Below are 20,237 nucleotides of genomic sequence, written 5' to 3' on the forward strand. Positions count from 1 at the left end.
GCTCATCCTACTAGGGAGTGAAATTGCAGTTCTTAAAAAATCTGACATGGAAGATTTGTAGATTTGTTTGGAACTGCATAATTTAACTGAGCCCCTTAATTTTTTTTTCATAAATCTGGAGTTGCATTTGGACTGCCTGAGCCAGATAAAATAAGTAAGACCTTGCACCAACCCTCTTATGTACCTAAAGTGGCACTCAGACATCTCAGTCTGTGATCTGTAAAGGTGTCCTTGGATCTGTGAAACTTCTGGTGTCTAAAGTTCTCTTAGCATTTACAGTTCTGTGACTGCATCTTCCCACAAGGGCTGCCACCTTGGCAGTTGGCTTATTGCCTACATGTCTGGGAAATAATATTTTATTCAGTGTTAAATGTACCTCAAGAAGTGAAGAGCAGACCCTTGGACCTGCCCCAGCTTGGGTATGATGCAGAGCTTACACCTTTCTGTATTGGTTTCTAGAGGAAAGGGACTTGAGAGGGGTCATCAGCCCTACACAAAAGAAGGTCTCCCAACTATAACTGAAGATAGAAGTGGATGAATGTGGGGTCTGTGGTAATTAGCTTTTCTTGTAAAATTAAGTAGAGGTGGCACCACTGTCCTCTTCCCCAAGCTCATTTTTAGAAGAGAAGTGTGAACCAGTCTTGTCTGTGGAAGATGACTTTGGCTATTAACTGCAGGCTTGGTTCCACCTACACACACACACACACAAAAAAAATCTTGAACACATTTCTTGCTTGGTATTTCCTACTGGCTAGCTGAGGAAGTGTCATGTGAATCCCATTCCAAGGTGCTTAACTTCACCATATGTTGCAGAGGCAGCCCGTGTGCCAGACAGAGCCCACAAATTCTGTTCCAATAAACCTCAGTGCTTTGTTTTTATGATTAAAAAGTAAGATCTACAAGCTGTGAAAGAGAAGACAGAGTAAAGACATCAAATAGAAATGCTTTAAAGTTGTGTGGGTTGTTTTTGTTTTGGTAGATGACATTGAAATGCAGATGACATTGAAATTCCATGGAAAAATATGTTACTTTCTTTCAGTTGGCAATTTTAATCTAACTCTTCCAGTGCCTGGAAGTGGATAGGTGACACTGATATGCAGAAATATATTTGTGAAGCAATTTCAGTAAGCAGATAGAAATGAAATCGTATCAAGCTTAGAACAGGCTGGCATTCCCACACCACTTGTCATCAGGAGCATCCACTCAGGCTTTTGATTTCTCCAATGTTTATTCAATGCACTTGACACTTTTAAATCCAGTTTAGTGTAATTTTGCCTTTGATGGGGTCTTTTAACATATGCAGCAACAGACTGAGGGAGGACAATTTCAAAATAAAAGATGTTCACTCATCAAAAGCTGCTATAGTATTCAGAAGTGGTACAGTGGTACTCAAGTTCCTAATACAAGTAATTTGTGCACAGTATACAAAGGGAGATTTCTAAAGACTACTGATCAGTGCACCAGTGCACTGCACACAGGAACAGTAGACTGAAACGCTGGCTGGTAATCGTGGGGTTCTCTTAGAAAGATCTCTATTCAACCTGAAAAACAGGTGTTTTACATCACTCAAAGGAAGCATTATGAGCACTCTAAGCATATGAAGGTTCCCAATATCTGGTCAGTACAGGACCAACTGTTTTTTTGTTCTACCCAAATAAAGATGCTAAATTCTGTGAAATATATCATGGGCTGACATGAGCTTTTTCACCTTCTTTTTGGTGAAAGCAAAGGTATATATAGAGCCCTGGGGCCAAGTTTTCCTTGGTTGCCTGCTGAAGAAGTGCATGGCTGAGCTGTGTGGCAAAGGTGTGCTGGTAGCTGTAGGCATGAAAGCAGCAGGGGAGCAGCTTCCCAGGGCAGTGGAAAGTGATCATCAGCGAGCTCTGCCTCTGTCTTGACACAATGTCAGAAATATAGATGTTTGCTGGGATTGCTGAAATGGGAAAACATGAGTGATGGAGCTTTTCAAGCTTACTGAAAGCTCCTCCCAAGCTCTTCTTTCAGAATCCTGCTGAGCTGCAGAAGTAGGGTGTTCATGGTGTGGCCAGACTTACAGGATCAAGCTAACTGCAGAGGACTTTTAAGAACCTCAAAAAAACTTATGTATCATCTGTATTTGGACTTAGAGATACTGGAAAGTCACAGCTAGGAAGGAAATCTCCATCACACTAGCTAGGAAGGCTAATGCTAGCACTCAAACAAGGCTGTATGGCGGTGATAACAGTAAACTGATTTATACTTAAATTGCAATGAATAAGAATATGGAAAAGGAGAATATGCAGAAATGATGTGAAATTCTCATCCAATATAGGCTTCTTTCCTAAATCAAATATTGCTTTTGCTGACTTCGTGGATGTGTTCCCAATGCAGTTAGAAAAAAATGCCTGTGTGGGGGAAGGAAACCTTACTAAGTAGACAAGAGTGAGCAGTGACCCTGTCCAGCCCTATTTCACAGGAGTTCCCCTTTGCTCTTTCTGGTTGACCAAGTGGAAACTGAATGGCTCTGAACCACAGGCTGCCAAATGGAAGATGATCTGGAACTGAGAATCCTAAATCAGAAATCCTACCAGTTCAGAAACTGGTAACTGTCCACTCTTCCTTCTCACTTCAGTCAAGTTGCGGTTGAGGAGAGAATGGGGGTGAGAAGAGGCAGGGAAACCATGTGTGAAGGAAAAGTGATATTTGGGAAGAAGGAGATATTCACATGCAGAAAAGAAAGACAACATCAAGAAGGTAGGAGGCAGGAACTACAGGTTGTTGGAATGTCCGAGTAAAGAAAGTAAGCATGAGTTATAGGAAGCAAGGGGAAAAATATCAGGGACACATACTTATCTGTATATATATGTAGGAAATACAGAACAGTCCAATAAAAATAGTATTAAACTATATTTAGAAAGCTCTCCACAGTATCCTAATATTGTCCCTTAAATGGAGAATCCAGAAATATACTCCTGTACAGGTAGGAAGCATCGCAAGCTCTCTCTTCTTCAAGTGTTCTTATTCCCTTCTAGCTGTGCTTTTCTTAAAGATCATATTTTTTAATTTAAGTCAGTAGCAGTATTGGCCAAGAAACAAAATTTGGTTAGCCACCCCAGTGGGGAGATATGAAGCATCAACTTTGTCAGAAAGGAAAGGAAAAGACATGGTATATTTGTGTGTATATATGTGTATTTATAAATACATACAGATTTTTTTATATAGAAATATCATTATTTCTTTTGACATTCCTGTCTTTCAGGGTGGTTTTATTCTTTTTTGGAAACTTTACTCATGACTGCTGGCAGAGTGAAAACAAGTGATGGATGAGTTTAGACTCATTAGTTTAATACAACCACTGGTACAAATTCCTTGAATTGTCTGTCTATGTATTCATTGTGGTTTGTAATGCTGCGCCTATCCTATCTGAGTGAGAAAATTTATGAAATAAGGGCATTTCTGAAAGCTGATTGTTTTGCTTCATTTGGTAACATTTATTATTATGGGTATTTCAAGGAATCTATTTACAGTGTTACTTCTCCTCACTCCTTAAGCTCAGCTTTTCAGTGTTCTTTGGTCTTACTACCAGTTAGACTGAGAAGTGTTTGTGCTGTTCTGGCTTTTTGGCTGTGGAACAGTCTCCAAAGAACCATGTACTTCATGAAGGTCCCAAAGATTGTCTGAAAAAGTTCTTGGTGGAAATGGTGGGTACTAAATTTTGCATGTACTTGGACATGAAGGGACAGGGTGTTCTTTTATACTTTGTACAATGTACTCTTGAGCCTATATTATGAGGCATCTTTTTTTGTAGGCTGAGATTGTGATAGTTATTCTTGTGAACAATCCCCAAATGATAGATAATGCACTTACATCTGCTTTCATATGTTGCAAGGCTGGGATCTTCAAAAGTACCAAGTAAGATCAGCCCATTGGCAGCCAGATTGTACTACTTTGGATTCCAGACTCTGATGCTGTTAGCCACAGAAAAACAAAATGCTAGGTTATTCCTTTTAATTTAAATAATTTTGATCACAGATTAATTTATGTTATCAGTATTTTATTTTTTTTATAAAATCATAGAATCACAGAATGTCTAATGTTTGAAAGGACCTTAAAGATCACCTAGTTGCAACCCCTTGCATGGGCAGGAACTCCTCCCACTAGACCAGCTTGCTCAAAGTCCCATCCAACCTGGCCTTGAACACTTCCAGAGAGGGGGCAGCCAAAACTTTCTTGTGCAACCTGTTCCAGTGTCTCACCTCCCTCACAGAAAGGAATTTCTTCCTAATGTCTAACCTAAATCTCCCCTCTTCAAGTTATAAGCCATATCCCCTTGTCCTCTCACTACACACCCATGTAAAAAACCCTACCCCAGCTTTCTTGTAGGCCCCTTTCAGATATTGGAATGTTGCTATAAGGTCACCTCAAAGCCTCCCCTTCTCCAGGCTGAACAAGCCCATCTTCTTTAGCCTGGCTTCATAGGGGAGGTTTTGCTTTGTTGTTAATTTTTTCCCCTTTTCACTTGCTTGCCCTGTTCTCTCCTCCCCCCACCTTCCTCAGTGAACTCTTAATTTCCAGTGCACCTGCTTACTTCATTGATTTTAAATATTTTTCACAGCTTTCCAAAATTCTGTAGGACCTGTTACAGAGAGTCTTCAGGCAAGTGGCAATGTAGGCCTGCTTTGTACATACACCATTGTTCTCTCACTTGGGTTGCCTGGATTTTCATCACTCTGATTGTCTTAATGCTTTTGATGAGATAATCCACAGATGGATGTAGTGATAAACCATTGTGCTTAAATCAGAAATCAGAGTGGAAATCTGGTAATGATGGAAAAGAAGAGACAATGCCATATGGTGTTCAGGAACCATGCAGAGGATGCCGTCCTTTGTCATCAACCCTACTATTTTTAAAGTAAAGCACATATTGAATAGAACGGAAGGCTTAGATATCACTCCCGTGGGCCTCAGAACTTAAGCCATAGATAACTTCAAAACTTTTTATTGCAAATGTTTTGTATTTTTCTTCAACTTTTCTAGCAGTAGCAACCACACTTAGCATCTCACTGTGGTAATCAGGAAACATTTAAAGTTTTGAAAATGGCTTGACTGGCTAATATTTTCTTCTTGTAGATTTTAAGGTTAAAATCTCAAGCTAAAATTGTTTAAATGCCAAGATTTAAAAAAATAAATATTTTAATAAAAGAAGAAATATAATCTGAGCAGACAAAAAAGTGACACCTTTCATTTCTCCAAAGTATGTCACATATGTATTTAAAATGCTGCTTTATAATCCAATATGAACTGGCTATGCTGCAGAATGAATCCCTAGCTATGGTGAATCGTAGGGATTCCTTTAATGTACTCTGATATGAAGTATCCAAGTCATTAGTTAGGGTAGAAGGATTACAGGAAAGCTGGGCTTTCTGGGGCCATAGCTGAAGCACATGCAGCATAGCCCAGAACATGTGAAAGTACCCACCTAAGTACTGGGCATGTGTGTCTGGCCAACTGAGCTCTGTTTACAGATCTTCAAATTGCCAGTGACTGTGGAGGGAGCTGTGAAAAATACAAAATTTTCTTTCCCTCCATGTGATATGTTTCAGTTGCTTGTATCTCATGACGTTAAGCTGGCAGCATGGGTAGCAAGAGCACAGTGCTAGTGCTCAGCCAGTGCTGTATTCTGAACTTGTAGCATTAAACAGTGATTGCAAAGACCAGAATTGTCCAAAAAGCAGAGCACACAACTTGCATTCTGCTGAGAACATCCTTTTATGCCATAGTAATGGTTTCTGTAATCAGAAAAATTCCTATGGAAAAGCTGCGTGCCCCACAGGGTAGTCTCTGAAGTTGCCTGCTGTGCTTTCGATGATACTAATTAATTAATGAGTGTAAAAGAAAGATGATTTGGACTGAGGAATACTTTATGAGCTGCCAGGTAAATTTATTACCACAGAATAATAGTAAAAATTTGGCTTTATTAATTCAGAGCAAAAGTAATGCACATCTTTGTATATTTTTCTCGAACTCATCAAAAGAGATTACAGTTCCAGACACTGACATGACAAGCTCTAATGAGGAAAGTAGCGCTAGAAAAGCTTTGAAATATCAGAGTTCACACTGAGCTCAGCAGAGATTGGCACCAGACTAACATATTGATACACATAATTAAGTGTGGGTTTCACCAATGAGCTGAAAAGGAATTTGAAAAGTTTAAGGTGTCCCTGAAGCTGTCTGACCATCCTTGGCTTCCTGTTTGATCTGATGATTGGAGAACATAAGAAACTGTGAAGGAAGAGCTAGAAGCCATTCCCAAGATCAAGATGCCTCTCTGCCCCCCTTGTGATTTGAACTATGAATATTACTCATTTGATCTGCTGCTTCTGCAGTTTATCATTCAGTGCCTGGACCTCAGCTGGGTTTAAAATATTTAGAAAGAGGCTGCCTACGAATGGTGGATAATTTAATGTGCAACTGCTTAATGAAGCTGGTTTACAGAGAGGCAAAATGATATGGAAATACCAGAACAGAGTTCCCTTACTGAGAAAATGGCATTGTTAAACATTTATCAATAAACTCCCTTGCACAGAACATTGATGACAGTTCAAGCTGTCCTTAGATGGATTTGCATCCTCCTGGAGTTACACAGCAATGCACAGTGTGACAAGATGTATTTCAGCCGTAAAAATGTTCATAATGCATAAATATCCTTTTAATGTTCTTGCCCTGAAGTGCATCACATAGCACAGAGACCCATACTTTCCAGGCTGCTGAATTTGTTTTGTAGAAGCTACATCTATTATGGGATTTGAGATTGTGATGATGATAATAATCATCATCATCTTACATATTATCCCTTGTGTCTAATTAAAAGTAATGTATTCTAATGAGTCCCTGACCTAGTTCGACCCACTGATAGGAAAGTACTTTTCAGTACTGAACACTTTCTATTATACATATATATACATTTTATATATATATAGTATGTATATATATGTTCCTCCTTTGTTGCATTCTGTTCTACCAGGGCAGCACAGGAGGCGACAAACTGAAATGCAGTTACTGTAGCTCATCTGGTTAGACTTTACCAAAGATGTTTCCAGGCTGGTCAGGATAGACTATAATGCAATGAAGCTCTAATATTTTTCATCCGATAATCTGATACAAATCAACCTGCATTAACTATAGGAAATTACTTTCTCTAAAGTAATTCAGTTTTGTCAGAGTCCTGTATTTGACCATTTGACCTCCAGAGGTAACCTCAGAAATAAGTGTGACAGATAATGACTGAATTTGTAGCTGAGGAATAAAAGAAAAAATCAGTAATGGAAGAGGATTTGCATGTTTGATTTTATCCTTATATTGCCACCGGCCTAGTGATTACAGCTGCCTCTGTAAATTTTCACATGCCAGACCAACCTGTGATGGCTGCAGAAATAATTTTGTTGGCAACAAACCATGCTGCATTGATTCTCGGCTCTGTCATTTTCTCATGAAATGATCAGTGCAGCTCATTGGAGGTATATTCTGCTCAGTAATATGCCTTCATAAGGTAACTGATGGCAACAGAAGTAAAGTAAATCCAGAGAAAGTATAATAGGAAGTGAAAATAAAGAGTAATGCAATTTACGTATACTAGCTCAGAAACACATTAGCTGTGACAGATCACTTCTGTCCCTGTGTTTGGGGGAAAACCAGCAACAATTATGTTGCATTTTATCACAAAGACCGTAGCTTTGCACAAAACCTATACAAACACATAGGGAACGTTCAAAAGACTTAAAACTACCTTATCATTAGTGCCTCATCATTAGTTGTATAAATTGCAACCATCCTTGACAGGAACTGCTATGATATTTAATACAAATAGAATGAACTGGAATAAGTCAAAGAGATTTAAAAAATTTCCTGCCTTCCAAGTGAAAACAGTTATTGGCAGCTTTCAGATTATACTGTCATTCTTTCCTTTTCCAAAGCTTTTAAATTCTACTAAGCTTTTTTGAACTAAATTAATTTTAAATTGCATTCATTTAGGTAAAAAGCATACCTGCTTTTTCTTGCTTTTGCTCTAGCTGATATGAAATTTTTTTTCGGGGGTAGTGGAAATCTGTAATAACTCCTGAACCAGATGTGTTGCTGAACACAATAAATACTGTGGTTGAGTGTCCATAACATACAGAGAGCATGAAGTGCATATGTCTAAATATAAATATTGTTCAGTATTACTTGTGTTTATAAATATATGCAAATATATACATATATACATCTACTGGGAAAACATATTGTCACAGATTGTTCATCTGCACAGTAAAATCCATGGAAAGGGGCTGAAGCAGAGAACTTCATATCCTGAAATTTTCCCACAGCATTAGCTCAAGTAGAGGTGATTTGTATTGGGTGGAGTTGGCAAGGTGTCACCTGCTTTAGCTCCTCTGAGCATTGGATAGGGCATCTCACACCTCCAATGGTGTTACTGAGTCTTAATGTGCTATATCTTACCAGGATGATGTATATAATGTGGGTTTACTCTGCAAGTAAATGAGACAAGATTCCTAATAATGGCATGGGTGACCTATTCATTTTTTTGTCATAGGTGGAAAGATGACATTGCAGAAGGAAGTTGATTGTTAGTTGTGCACAGATGTCACAGTTATGAGTAGCCAAAATGAGTGGGATTGTGAGATCCAGTGGAAAGCATGTAACTGTTTACAGTATTCTACATATTGTGTGTAACAGCTGAATTAATCTCCCAGGTTGCTTTTATAGTTAGTGAAAGAAGTGGGCAGTGTCAGTGTGCATTTCATCTCCTTCCTCAGTTAGTAACAAAAAAGAAGATTTTATATCTTGTTTGGTATAGTGTAAGATGTTATTAAGCCTCATCAACTCTTTTCAATCTTGAAAAGTCTACCCTGAATGACTTTAGCATTACTGTGCTGCCTGCTGACATGTTTTTCAGAAGTGAAAGCAGGCTAACATGGTGCTATGGCTGACAGCAATTTGCAAATGCAACTAATAGATAAAAGTGACCTCAGCTCTCTTTCAGCAACATTCAGTGTGTAGGCCCTGAGGATGCATTTCACTGCTGTGAGTTTTTTGTACTCACAAAAAGCTCTTTCTAGCTGTACAGGAGAGGGAATAAAAATCTTGAAAAGACACTGCTGTTAATGATTAATGATAGACATTTGAAATTCAAAAAACTCATCAAGTTGAAAAAGTGTTTCCCCAGCCAAATTTGATTTCAAGCACTTTTACTCTTTTGCAGCCTTTATTGGTTGGTAGTAAAATGCCAATTGGTATAGATTAATCAGTAACCTGCAGTTTATTGACTTCAATTTGTTAGCTACAATTATTACTATTTTTAATGTGCTATTGCTAGTACTTGTAAAAACAAAAATAAAAAAAAGAAAAAAGAAAAAAAGGACTGCTCAATGATGAAAGAATGGATAAAGGAAGTAAAATGCTGGCTGAATGCAGCTAGTAGTGATAAGCCTGAGTGGTTAGTGAGACTGAAGACGTGAGTGATTTAAGTCTATTATGCTTAGTGACTGCACAGCAAGGTCACTGCTGTAACTCATGATCACTAATGTTCAAAATTACTGGTGATTCCTTTCTCAAATCTTTTTCTTATCAGCTTAGCTCATTTCACTGTCTGCTCTCAAATCATGCTTTCAGCTGAATGGCTGCATAAGGGAACATGGCATTTGAAATGTCTAGCTGATACTTTACACTGGCAAATGCAGCATGCAAATGGATTTGAAAGCTCAATAGAAAAGATTCCAATGAACTTCTGTCTAAAACTTGGGTAGTATGACATTGAAGGGGATGCATACTTAGAGCTGCCTGATATCTGGAAGATGCTTCACTGGAAGAAGAAACCTAGGTTGTGTAGTTTCCTCTACCATCCGCAGTGCAGCACCTCTGTGTTTTTGAGTTTGGGTCCCAGTACTGAACCCACCAAACAGATCCAGTGTACTCCTTCCCTATGAGGAGCACTGGCTTTGGAAGTGATGGGTGGCCTTTATTTTTAGTGTAAAGGAGACTGACAGTGGTTTGCCACTTAGCTGAAATAAATGAAAAGTCACATTGGCTGTCTTTGGCACTTGTGAATTTGTCCACACCCTCTCCATCAGGGAGTAAGAGTCTGTTTTATAATAATGCTTGGTGGTTATCTTGTATGGATGTTGTTCCCCCTTTTTGAGTGCTGCCACATTCACACTTTGTGGACACTGAGTTGTGAAAATAAGAGCTCCATCTCCTATAATCCTCTGGGAGGGTGAGATCTTTAGTGCCAGATGTTAAATCAGCTTGGAGATTCATACAAAAAGATCCAGAAAAAACAGAGATATTCTTGACTTCTGATTTTAACTTGAATATATCTTGAAGTGTTAGCCTGTCTCTGTAGGTTTTTTTTGGCTTTGAGGTTGGGTTTTGTTTTTGTTTTTAATTTTTTTTGTTTGGTTTTTTTGGTGTTTTTTGTTTTGCTCCCAAATTTTTGTTTGTTTTTAATTTTTTAAGCATGCATAAAAATTTTATTCCGGTGATTGGATGGTAGAATGAGGTAAAGTCACTAATGACTTGGATTAAAAGACAGAAAGATCACTGGTATTTTCAGCAGCAGTTCAGTCTGCATCAGAATTAAGATTAATACCTAACTAAAACTGGATACTGTTTCAAAGCACCCCACTATAAATGTTTGTTTTCAAAATCTTGATAGATACTTCAAGCTTAAAAAAAAATATTTAAAATAAGGCTTTTAAAAATTCCTCTGTGAGGTAATTTCAGAGAGTTTAAGTCTGTCAGCCACTATAAATTACTAGCAGATTATAGGCTAATGGGAGGTAGCAGCCAAACCATAGTTTAGGAAAGAACAGAAAAATTATATCAATGAACTTTTGAACACAAATGCTTTTAGCCACTGACAGTGAATGTGACAGCTGTGGTGTGACAGCAGATTCAAATGGAATAATATAATACATTGTGATTTTTTCTTTTCCTTTTTTTTCCCCCAAAAGAAAAGGAAGTATGTAATGAACTGTGCTATATAGATAGCTCTTAAATACAATGCAAAAGCTAATTATATTGTATTTAATTTTCAAAATCTAGATTGAAATATCTAGAATGAGAAAAATAAAACCCTTTTCCAGGTCTCTTTCAAAATGCAAAGTTATGTTCCAAGAGGCCAGTGGAAAATAAAGTATAAATACAGTCTGTATTTAGGGTGGTTTAAAACTACATATTACTGAATTGATAGAGCATAACTGTTCCCTTGCTTAGCCAGCATTATGCTCTATCTTGTAAAATGTACTTGGAGACATGTAAAATGGCTTATTAAACCTATAGTCCATAACTAGAGTTGTTACATTTTAATGTATATATTTTTCATTCATGGATTATTGAAACACTAAATCCTAACTATTTGTCCTCATGCCAAACAATTTCTTGTATGCCAGACAATTTCTTGTGAGTGTTGCTCCAAGTCTTTTCAGTAACTGTGTAACTATTGGAACATACCCCAAATCCTCAAATTTTAAAGCTATTTTACAGTGCCTTCTGTATACAAACATACATTTAAAAGCAGGCAGCAAAGGAAGTTTCTGTTTCCTTTTTTATAAAATGCTTTCACAGAAAGAAATTCATGACATATTTCTGGGTGGGAGATCTGCAGATCTAGGGAGAAAATTTTTGAATGTTAAGTGTTGTCTGTAACCATGAGGGCTGCATACAAAAAGAAATAAGAAAAATAGCAACATATTCATCTGCATGAACCATTTTCCTCAAAAGATAGGGATGGCTTTCCATTTAGAGAGTGTCTTTCTCCCTACTTTTACATAGCATATTGTTCTTTCACACTAGTGAAAAGTTGGCAGCAGTTAAAAATCAGTGGTGATTTAAGTCTCTTTAGAATGCCAAATGACTTCTGGGTATTTGGTTTGGACTGCATAACCTACTGTTTTCTTCTGCTGTTACTAGAAATAACTCTGGGAAAGAAGCTGAGCTACAAAGACCTAAAAATTAGGAAAGTAGCATCTCTTCTCTGCATTTCCCTAGGCCCCAAATAAGTGATATTCAACGTACTTAGAAAATTGCTATTGATCTGAAACATCTGATTGCTGTGTTGTATCAGCAGCTCTCCTACAGACACATATCTAGGATTTGTTATTCATCTCATGCCTGAAGAGAAACAGGAACTGAGAAAGTTAATGGTTATAACTCTGTGGTCTAGACTTCAAGATTTTCAGTGGCAAAGTGTCTGAAAGATCTCTTACTGGTGTTGATTTTATGGATGTTATTGTTGAAATAACTTCCAGCAAAGCAACAGTGCCACAGTGTTTGTGAAATGGCACACCAAGGAGTAAAATGAGTTAAATCACAGAGGTTTTCTTTATTTTTTCCCATCGGGAAAAAGATGTCTGCTTTAGAGAGTAATAGAGCAAATTTAGAAAGGGAATGATATGTGCTCTAAATGCACATAATGTTGTTATTACAGGCCAAAATATCTTGTCCGTAAAGAGATAAAGATGTTTCAAATGCTTTCTGAAAGAAAAGGAATTTATATAAGGCAAGCTTTGTAGGGACAACTTATCTTTTATTTATACTTGGTGGAGCTTTGCTGTGTTAGGAATACTGATTTCCATGAGATACAGCCTTTAACTTACTTTTTCTATGATCCTCCCTTTCCTTTTTCTTTTTGTTCTTTCTACTTGTTATTATTATGACATTTCATATTATTTATTCTGAGGTGTTTCCATTAGAAGAAAATTTCTTAAAGAAGGCTATAGCCAAGATACATAAGAGTTTATTTGGTTTCCTTCTGACTCAGAAATTAATTTGTCATTCCTTAGGCTATAAACGTTTTTTTTCAGGCTTTAAGTCTACAGTGTCTTTGCATGTCTTTTGACTAATGACCAGACTCCTTGAATTCCTTATATTTTCCTCAAATCCCCTTTTTAGGAACCTTGTACTATAGCATCTAGTGCAACAGTGAGCACCGTTACCAGATCACCTGTTATCTATCTGCTAAATTTGGTTCTCAGCAGAATCAGCTTAGGAACTGTGTTCAGATCCGTTTTTGAAACTCTTCTGTTTTTAAGATGTGAATTAAGCACCTGTTATTAATATAGGTTACAAATGCAATGCAGTATTTGGAGTATTGTTCATTTTGAGCTAGTGACTACATAATCAGCTTTACCATCTTAAATAAGAAAATAATTTGCCTTTTATGTTATCTTAAATGTTAATTAAAATTTTATTCATCAAAATACTCTTTGGAATAATTGAATATTGCTTACAGACAGATTTTTCTGGATATTGAAAGACTTATTTTTCTTAGATAAGAATTAATATAAAAACAAACCAAGGTTTTTTTGGTATGAAAATAGTTAATTAAACTGAGAGTTAATACCTTTTTAAAAAGCTATTGCAGTTATTTAGTGTGTTTTTGGTTTTTTTCCTCTAAAAGGGATTTTCTTGTGTTTTATATGAAGATTACTATCTTTTTACCTCTTTTCCTTATCTGTATTTATATTGTATACATTGTATTGAGAATATACAATATATTGTATTGACTACATAGACTCCATATTCGTAATTCATGGACAGCACTGAATTAAAACAGGACACTGAAAAAATTTTGACAGAGAAAGCTTGGAAAAAAATAGGAATAAAACAGGAAAGCACACTTTCGTGTTCACAAATAAAAAAAATAAAGATATTGAAATATTCTACATTTTACTCATCAAATTTAAGTCTAGTATTTTTAAAAATCACAGTCATAAAAAATTACTTTTTCATTTTCTGCAGTAATAGTTACAATTCCTCTTTCCCCCCCCCCCCCCCACCTGTTCCCATCAAAGCCAGGATCAAAAAAGTTGTTACACTTATAAACCCAGAATCACAACACCTGGAGAAAAGCAGAATGCTGAGAGTGCTATGCAATGAGACTTAACCAACATTTTATAAAATCTGAGGTGCTTTCTGATGAGCTGATTTGACTACACCAAGATATTCAGTTCTGAGCAATGCTTGTGCATAATCTGTTTTAGGCCTTTAAAACACACAAGTGTAAAGTGTAAACTGGTCTGAGTTTGGTTTGACCAGCTTGTCATTCTGTTTGCAGATACCTCAAATCAGCTATGCATCTACAGCTCCAGAACTGAGCGATAACACCAGGTATGACTTCTTCTCTCGAGTGGTCCCACCTGACTCCTACCAAGCACAGGCCATGGTTGACATTGTGACAGCTCTTGGGTGGAACTATGTGTCAACACTGGCTTCTGAAGGCAACTATGGAGAGAGTGGTGTGGAGGCCTTCACTCAGATCTCCAGAGAAATTGGTGAGTGTTTATCAGGTTTTCCATTTATAGATGCTGGATTACAGCACATCGCTGAGCTCTGCCTAGGTGTACACAGTGTGATCATAGAACCTGCAGGTGTGTTACCTGGAATCAGGTGGAGGGGTATACGGGTGATTTTGCTGCTCATACATCTGCAAGGTGATGGTTCTGGCAGGAATTTAAAAAGAGGTCCTGGGAGAGGTAAAAAATGTATCTCTTGCCCCTTTTGGAAAGGGGGTCTCCGTGATGAGCTAGTAGCAAAAAGCAAACGCCAACTGAATTACACCCAGATTTGAGGAAATGTGGTTGATTTAGTTTAGGAAAATCATAATCCAGTGAGATCTATGTCATTTTCATATTCCAGCACTGTGAAATCTAGGTTTTTAATTTTGATGAATTTAACAAACAACAAAAAAAGATCTGTGAAGTACAAAGACATGCTGGTGTTGCTTTTTCATCAAGGTGAAATGTGCTATATAAATGCAGTCATTATTACAGGAATTATGTTTAAGTCCCTCTGATCTTTTTTGTTTTCACACATCCATAGTTATTTCTGGCCTTAAAAAATGGCTGTTTATCAGGGGCAGTAAGTTTTGGACACCAAGGAATAAGACAATGAGTAGCAGGTGACTTGAAAGAGGGCAGATTTGGTTGCCCACTAAGTACAGTGTTAAAAAATGTCCTTTAAAAAAATTTAAAATTGTACTGTTACCTCAATTGTCTCATCCAGAGTTCTCCTGAGAAAATCTGGGAATTGTGATGTAGGTGAAAATATAGATGCAATCCTATTTAGAGAACTTTGCTCAGTGTAATTCGCAATGCTTTCTGTTTAAAAGGTAGAATGTGTTGTGTGGTATTTGGCAGGTGTTCGTGCAGGCTCAGGTAGTAGCTAGTGTTTTCATATTTAGTCCAGATGGACACAGAATGAAGGATATGCTTGTAAAATCTGGAAGCAACTTCAAGCTGCGAAGGACTAGGAATGTATTGGAAGAGACTCTTAGAGTCCAAATTGAAGATATTTTCTGAAAAAATAGCATGCAGTTTAAGAGGCTAATGCAAGGCACTGTGCTTCAGCAGGAAGGATCTTTGCAATGAGGAGTACAGAAAGACTGGTCAGAAAATTGTAGCTCAAAAAATAATCTGAGCATGATAGTGAATTATAACCTGTCTGTATTCCTTGTGTTTTACTGGAACAGGCAGATGGGCATTCCATCTGTAAAATAATCTGAGTAATCCACCAATTTGTCTGACAGTTGTGAAACCCCATTTTGACTCAGTACAGGTTTTGACCCCCACTTCACAAAAGGTGAGAGACTGTGCAAGAGAGAACAATCACAAAGCTTGAAAAGGTGGTCTGTGAGGAGTGACTGAGCAAGGTGGCTCATTAGCCTGGAGAAAAGTTGACTAAGAAGGGAAGGTGATGGTGGTAATAGTGATTTCCAACAGACAAATAACTTTTACAGGAAGGTAGAGGGCGACTTGTTTGTCCAAATACAGTGTATGTGAACAGAAGTAATGGAATTAATCTCTAGCATGATTCCGTTTAGATTTGGAGAAAGCCCCTCTTAAAGGTTAAGGCATAAAAGCATTAAACCAGCTTGCCTGGGGACATTTTGGAGCCTTCATTGCTGAATCTGGGAGAATGCATCAGACAAACACCTGCCCAGGGTTTATATAAGTGTACTTAGTTCTTCCTTGGGGCTGGGAGGTGGATCAGATGATTTTTTAATGTTCCTTCCAGCCTGATTCTATTATCCACTGTCCTCAGACTTTTCACCTGAACCACAGGGCTGGAAACATTCTTAAAATGTAATAGCATCTAACTATGAGGTCTGATACTATAGAGTCTAGGTAGGTTTATAAAAGTCATCACAGACTGCAAACAAAACATTAAAACTGAGCAGAACCATGCTACTAAACACAGTATGCAAGTGCATAGGACAGCTCATGTTTAGATAAGTACCCAACAACTGGAAGCAAAATGAATGTGAAGATACACATAATAGAGAGCAGTACAGTTGAGGAAAGAATGTGAAAGAAATCAATATATTAATATCTGAAACATCTTCAGTGCCTGTGAGAATATGCAAGATAGAAGTTTCAAAAATATAAACAGGAAACTTTTTTTTTGTTTTCTCCAGTCAGCTAAGAATTAAGAATGGGTAGGGTTTTGAATATTTTTAAAATAGAGATTAACTTAATGTACTTACAGTTTCATGTACTTTTTTTCATGTGAGCTTGACTCTGCCTCAGCTTTCCAGTTTGATTTGCCCTCTGTTCCAACTCTCTTTCTTCATCAGTAACAGAAGCAGAAAGGAATAAACAAGCTTCCAAATGAAATGTGGAATACTGAAAAGGTCAAAGTGGTGCCACCCTGACATGTCACAGAATATATCAGAATCTGCTTGCATTTTAATGACAAAGATCCCAACTGGGACAAACCATAGCTGAAAATGAGATATTTCACATGAGAATAGCGAGTAGTACTTATTCCAATGCATTCTTCCATGCATTAGTGTTAGAAGAAATTGATTAAATATATATAATTTTCTACTTCCATTATGACATTAAGCAATGAAATCACTATAATATTTTTTTTTATCTTCATAATATCATTTTGGTACTTTAACCGAAGGAATGAAGTCATCTGAAATGAAAATGCTAAAGAGTTTAAGCATTAAGCTAAGAGAAACTTTGCTCACCAAAAGAGACTAAAAAGGGGAAAAGAAGGCAGCACATTTTACCAAGTCCTCATTAAACTGTCATGCTGAAGAGTGCTCTTCTATTTACTTTGCTGTTAATGATGTTTGACAAAATAAATGTTGGAAAGTCTCTAATCAGACTTCTTTAATGGTTCAGTCCCCCTGCTATTAGATACCAAATGAATTTACCATCAGAGAGAAACTAATGAGATCCTTTGCACTTTTTTACAGAACACATAAACATTTGGTTTAGAAAAATCTCTTTGGGGTCAGCATACTTGCTTAAGAAGGGCAATGTTTGTACTGAAAAACAACAGATCCACAAATAGTCTATGAAATGCCATGTGGCAGATTTTATGTCTACAAGTGATCAATGAAAATTTGACATGAGCACTGATGGTTACTGGCAGTGAAACACTTAGGAAATCATCAGAAGAGGAGTTAAAGATTGTAATGGCAGGGAGCTGTAGCCAATCATTACAAACAGATGAGGAGCTTCAGTATTTCTTGACGTTTTTTTCCTTGTAAGCTTTTTTTCCATGGCTTGACAGAGGTGTGAAGAAGAGTGCATAGCTGATTTAGGGCTAGATTTTTGACTGGCCCTAAATGACATAACTTTGGGGCAGCTTTACCCCAGAAAAGAATGGTGGGCTTTTTATTAGTGTGTACCCTTCCATGCTTGCTTTTAGGGACAGGGTTTGTAGATTTCACTACTCCATTTAACATAGGATAGGGCAGTTTCTAGTGTTTTTCTGAGAAGGGACCTCAGATACTTTATTTTCCTTCAGAGAATTTTACCTTTACAGTCTCACTGACTACTATATAACTAATTGTAATGAATGCATATACTGAAAGAATACTACAGCAGCTTAATTTAAATTGTTTCAGGCTTCAACATAGCAAGCTCTATTTTGTTTACATAGAAAAGGTTGTGATATTTCTTTGACATAGTTCTTATGCCATCTTGTCTCTTGTCAGATTTTTTGTGTGTCTACTGTATCTCTGCACATTGTATCTCTGCTTTTCTCTAAATTGGAATACTTCCTACCTTTAGCTAAAGGTTTCCATAGATCAAGAGAAAGTTTAGTGGGAAGAGGGGAGGGAGGATTGAGCAGGAAAATAAAACTTAAGGGCATGTAGCCTTTCCATTCACCCCTTGGATTATTCATTGATAAATTATAAATGAATAAAATGGGTTGCTGTTAAGATTAATTCACATTTCCTGCAGTATGCTTTGATATAAAGCTATAGCTTTTTATATCTTGTTCAGATGATGGATAGACTTTCTCTGTGTGTGTCCCCAAGATGTTACTTAAGAGAAGATTAAAAAAATCTTGCAACATGAAAACTGAAGATATACAATGTATGAAATGTAACCTTATTCCCAGAGATATTTCAGCTTTAGAGATTGTTTTAAAGCTCAGAAAATTAAGTAATAATGTTCTAACATATCATCACAAAGGGAAAACCATTTAAATCAATTTTAAGTTTCATTTTTATATTTACGCAGCTGAACTCTATTGATAATGATGTATTTCAAGCTACAAACTATAATTAATAGTAACACTATAATTGGCTACAGTAGCTTCAAAGTGATGCTTCAAAAATTACAAAATCAGATAGCAAGTGTATTATTATTGCAAAAGCTTGAAAATTATTCCTGCAGTTTTTAATATTCGTACAAATTAGTACCTGATAAAGAACAGTGTAATTTTTAGGGACTTATAATGAAAGACCATTTTAACATCTCCCAGTGGTGCTAATCAATATGATATTCTTCAGCTTTAATTACATGTGGTTTTCTTGATAGTTTTTAGGAGGTATCTTGGAGAAGTAAGCATACAGTGGTACTTTCCTGTTGTGCTCTCTGACACTTCAGTATTATTGGAATCACAGAATCACAGAATCCTAGGGGTTGGAAGGGACCTCGAAAGATCATCTAGTCCAACCCCCCCTGCAAGAGGAATTTCTTTATCTGCAATAGCTCTTGAGCACTTTCTTCAGTCATTTAGTTGAGAAACTTTTTATACCTCCTGCAGAAAGCTTCACTAGCTACAGTGAAGGAGGAAATGAAAAATAGCAGAAAGTTTTTATAGGATTTGTACCTGCTCCAAAGAGTATGTACCATAGAGTGGACTGTAGTGACAAAAGTTACAGAGCCAGCCTTGCTTCTGTAACCAGCATGACACACATATACTTGTACTGGATTCTGTTCAGATTTCTTGTTCTTCTGTCCAGTTCGAGGAACAATAGCTCTCATGGGGGTGCTTTTAAGGTATTATGACAAAAAATGCCAGAAACTATTACAAAGAAGCCTAAGTAATTTACAGACAGTATAATTTTTTCATGGATTGTCTAAGTGATGTTGTCACATATTTGAAACTACCATTATACTGTAATACTTCTGGAGTGAACTCAGTAGTTACGAGAGTTGGCAAAGGAAGCTTTGGGCTGGAGCTTAGGATAGATACAGTCCCTCTGCTACAAGAGATGTGCTTGTATGCTAAACACTTCCTCTTGTTCCCCTACTTGCACAAATTCAAATTATTTTTATTCCACGGGAGACAGTTTAAAATCTGATCCTGGACAGAAGTCTTGAGCAAGAAGTAGGGAATTCTGCATGTGCTTGAAGCTGGAAGAAGTCAGTGGGTACCCTCCTGAACATCAGGGAGTTTAGCAAAGGATTAAATGCACAGGAAGGTTGGGTTGGCCCTGAGGCTGCCAAAAAGGCTCGGAGTGAGAAGACCTCACACTTCCTGGCTTGGCCGCTGATGCTTATTGTCTCATGCCAGCTGGGGTATGAACTGTGCTCAAAAATGAGTTCATTTGCTATTTTTGTGTGGTACAGTTACCAAGTAGCTGTGATATGGAATCTCTTCTCAGTCTGAAGCTGATTTCATTTTGCTTATAGCAGCCAGCTCTTGGAGAGCTGAGACATATGAACTCCTCAGAGCAAGGACCAGTGTGTTTCCACAGAGATGCATTCTGTGGTGAATTTTGAACATTTAGAAAACTCTTAAAAATAATATTGAGCTCTCATCATAATACAGAGGATCTGTTCACCTTTATGTGCATATTTACATATTTAACTTTCTCCTATAAGAACTATAGAGGTCATTGGACTATATGACTTTTTTTTTTCTTTTCTTCTTTTTTTGTTTTTTTCTTTTCATGTGAACACTAGGTATTTGCATTGGTTAGGAGTACAAATTCATAGAATGCTAAA

General features: G+C 37.1%; 1 protein-coding gene across 1 annotated transcript in view; it reads left to right on the forward strand.

Moving 5' to 3' along the window:
- The window catches only part of GRM8 (glutamate metabotropic receptor 8), a 318,849-nt gene that overhangs the window by 45,012 nt on the left and 253,600 nt on the right, over positions 1 to 20,237 (forward strand). The window contains exon 2 of the mRNA XM_030449843.1: positions 14,093 to 14,309. Within this exon, the coding sequence (XP_030305703.1) occupies positions 14,093 to 14,309 (217 nt within the window). The remainder of the gene's footprint in view (positions 1 to 14,092; positions 14,310 to 20,237) is intronic.

Source organism: Calypte anna, chromosome 1 (assembly GCF_003957555.1).
Source record: "Calypte anna isolate BGI_N300 chromosome 1, bCalAnn1_v1.p, whole genome shotgun sequence".
Lineage (NCBI taxonomy): Eukaryota > Metazoa > Chordata > Aves > Apodiformes > Trochilidae > Calypte > Calypte anna.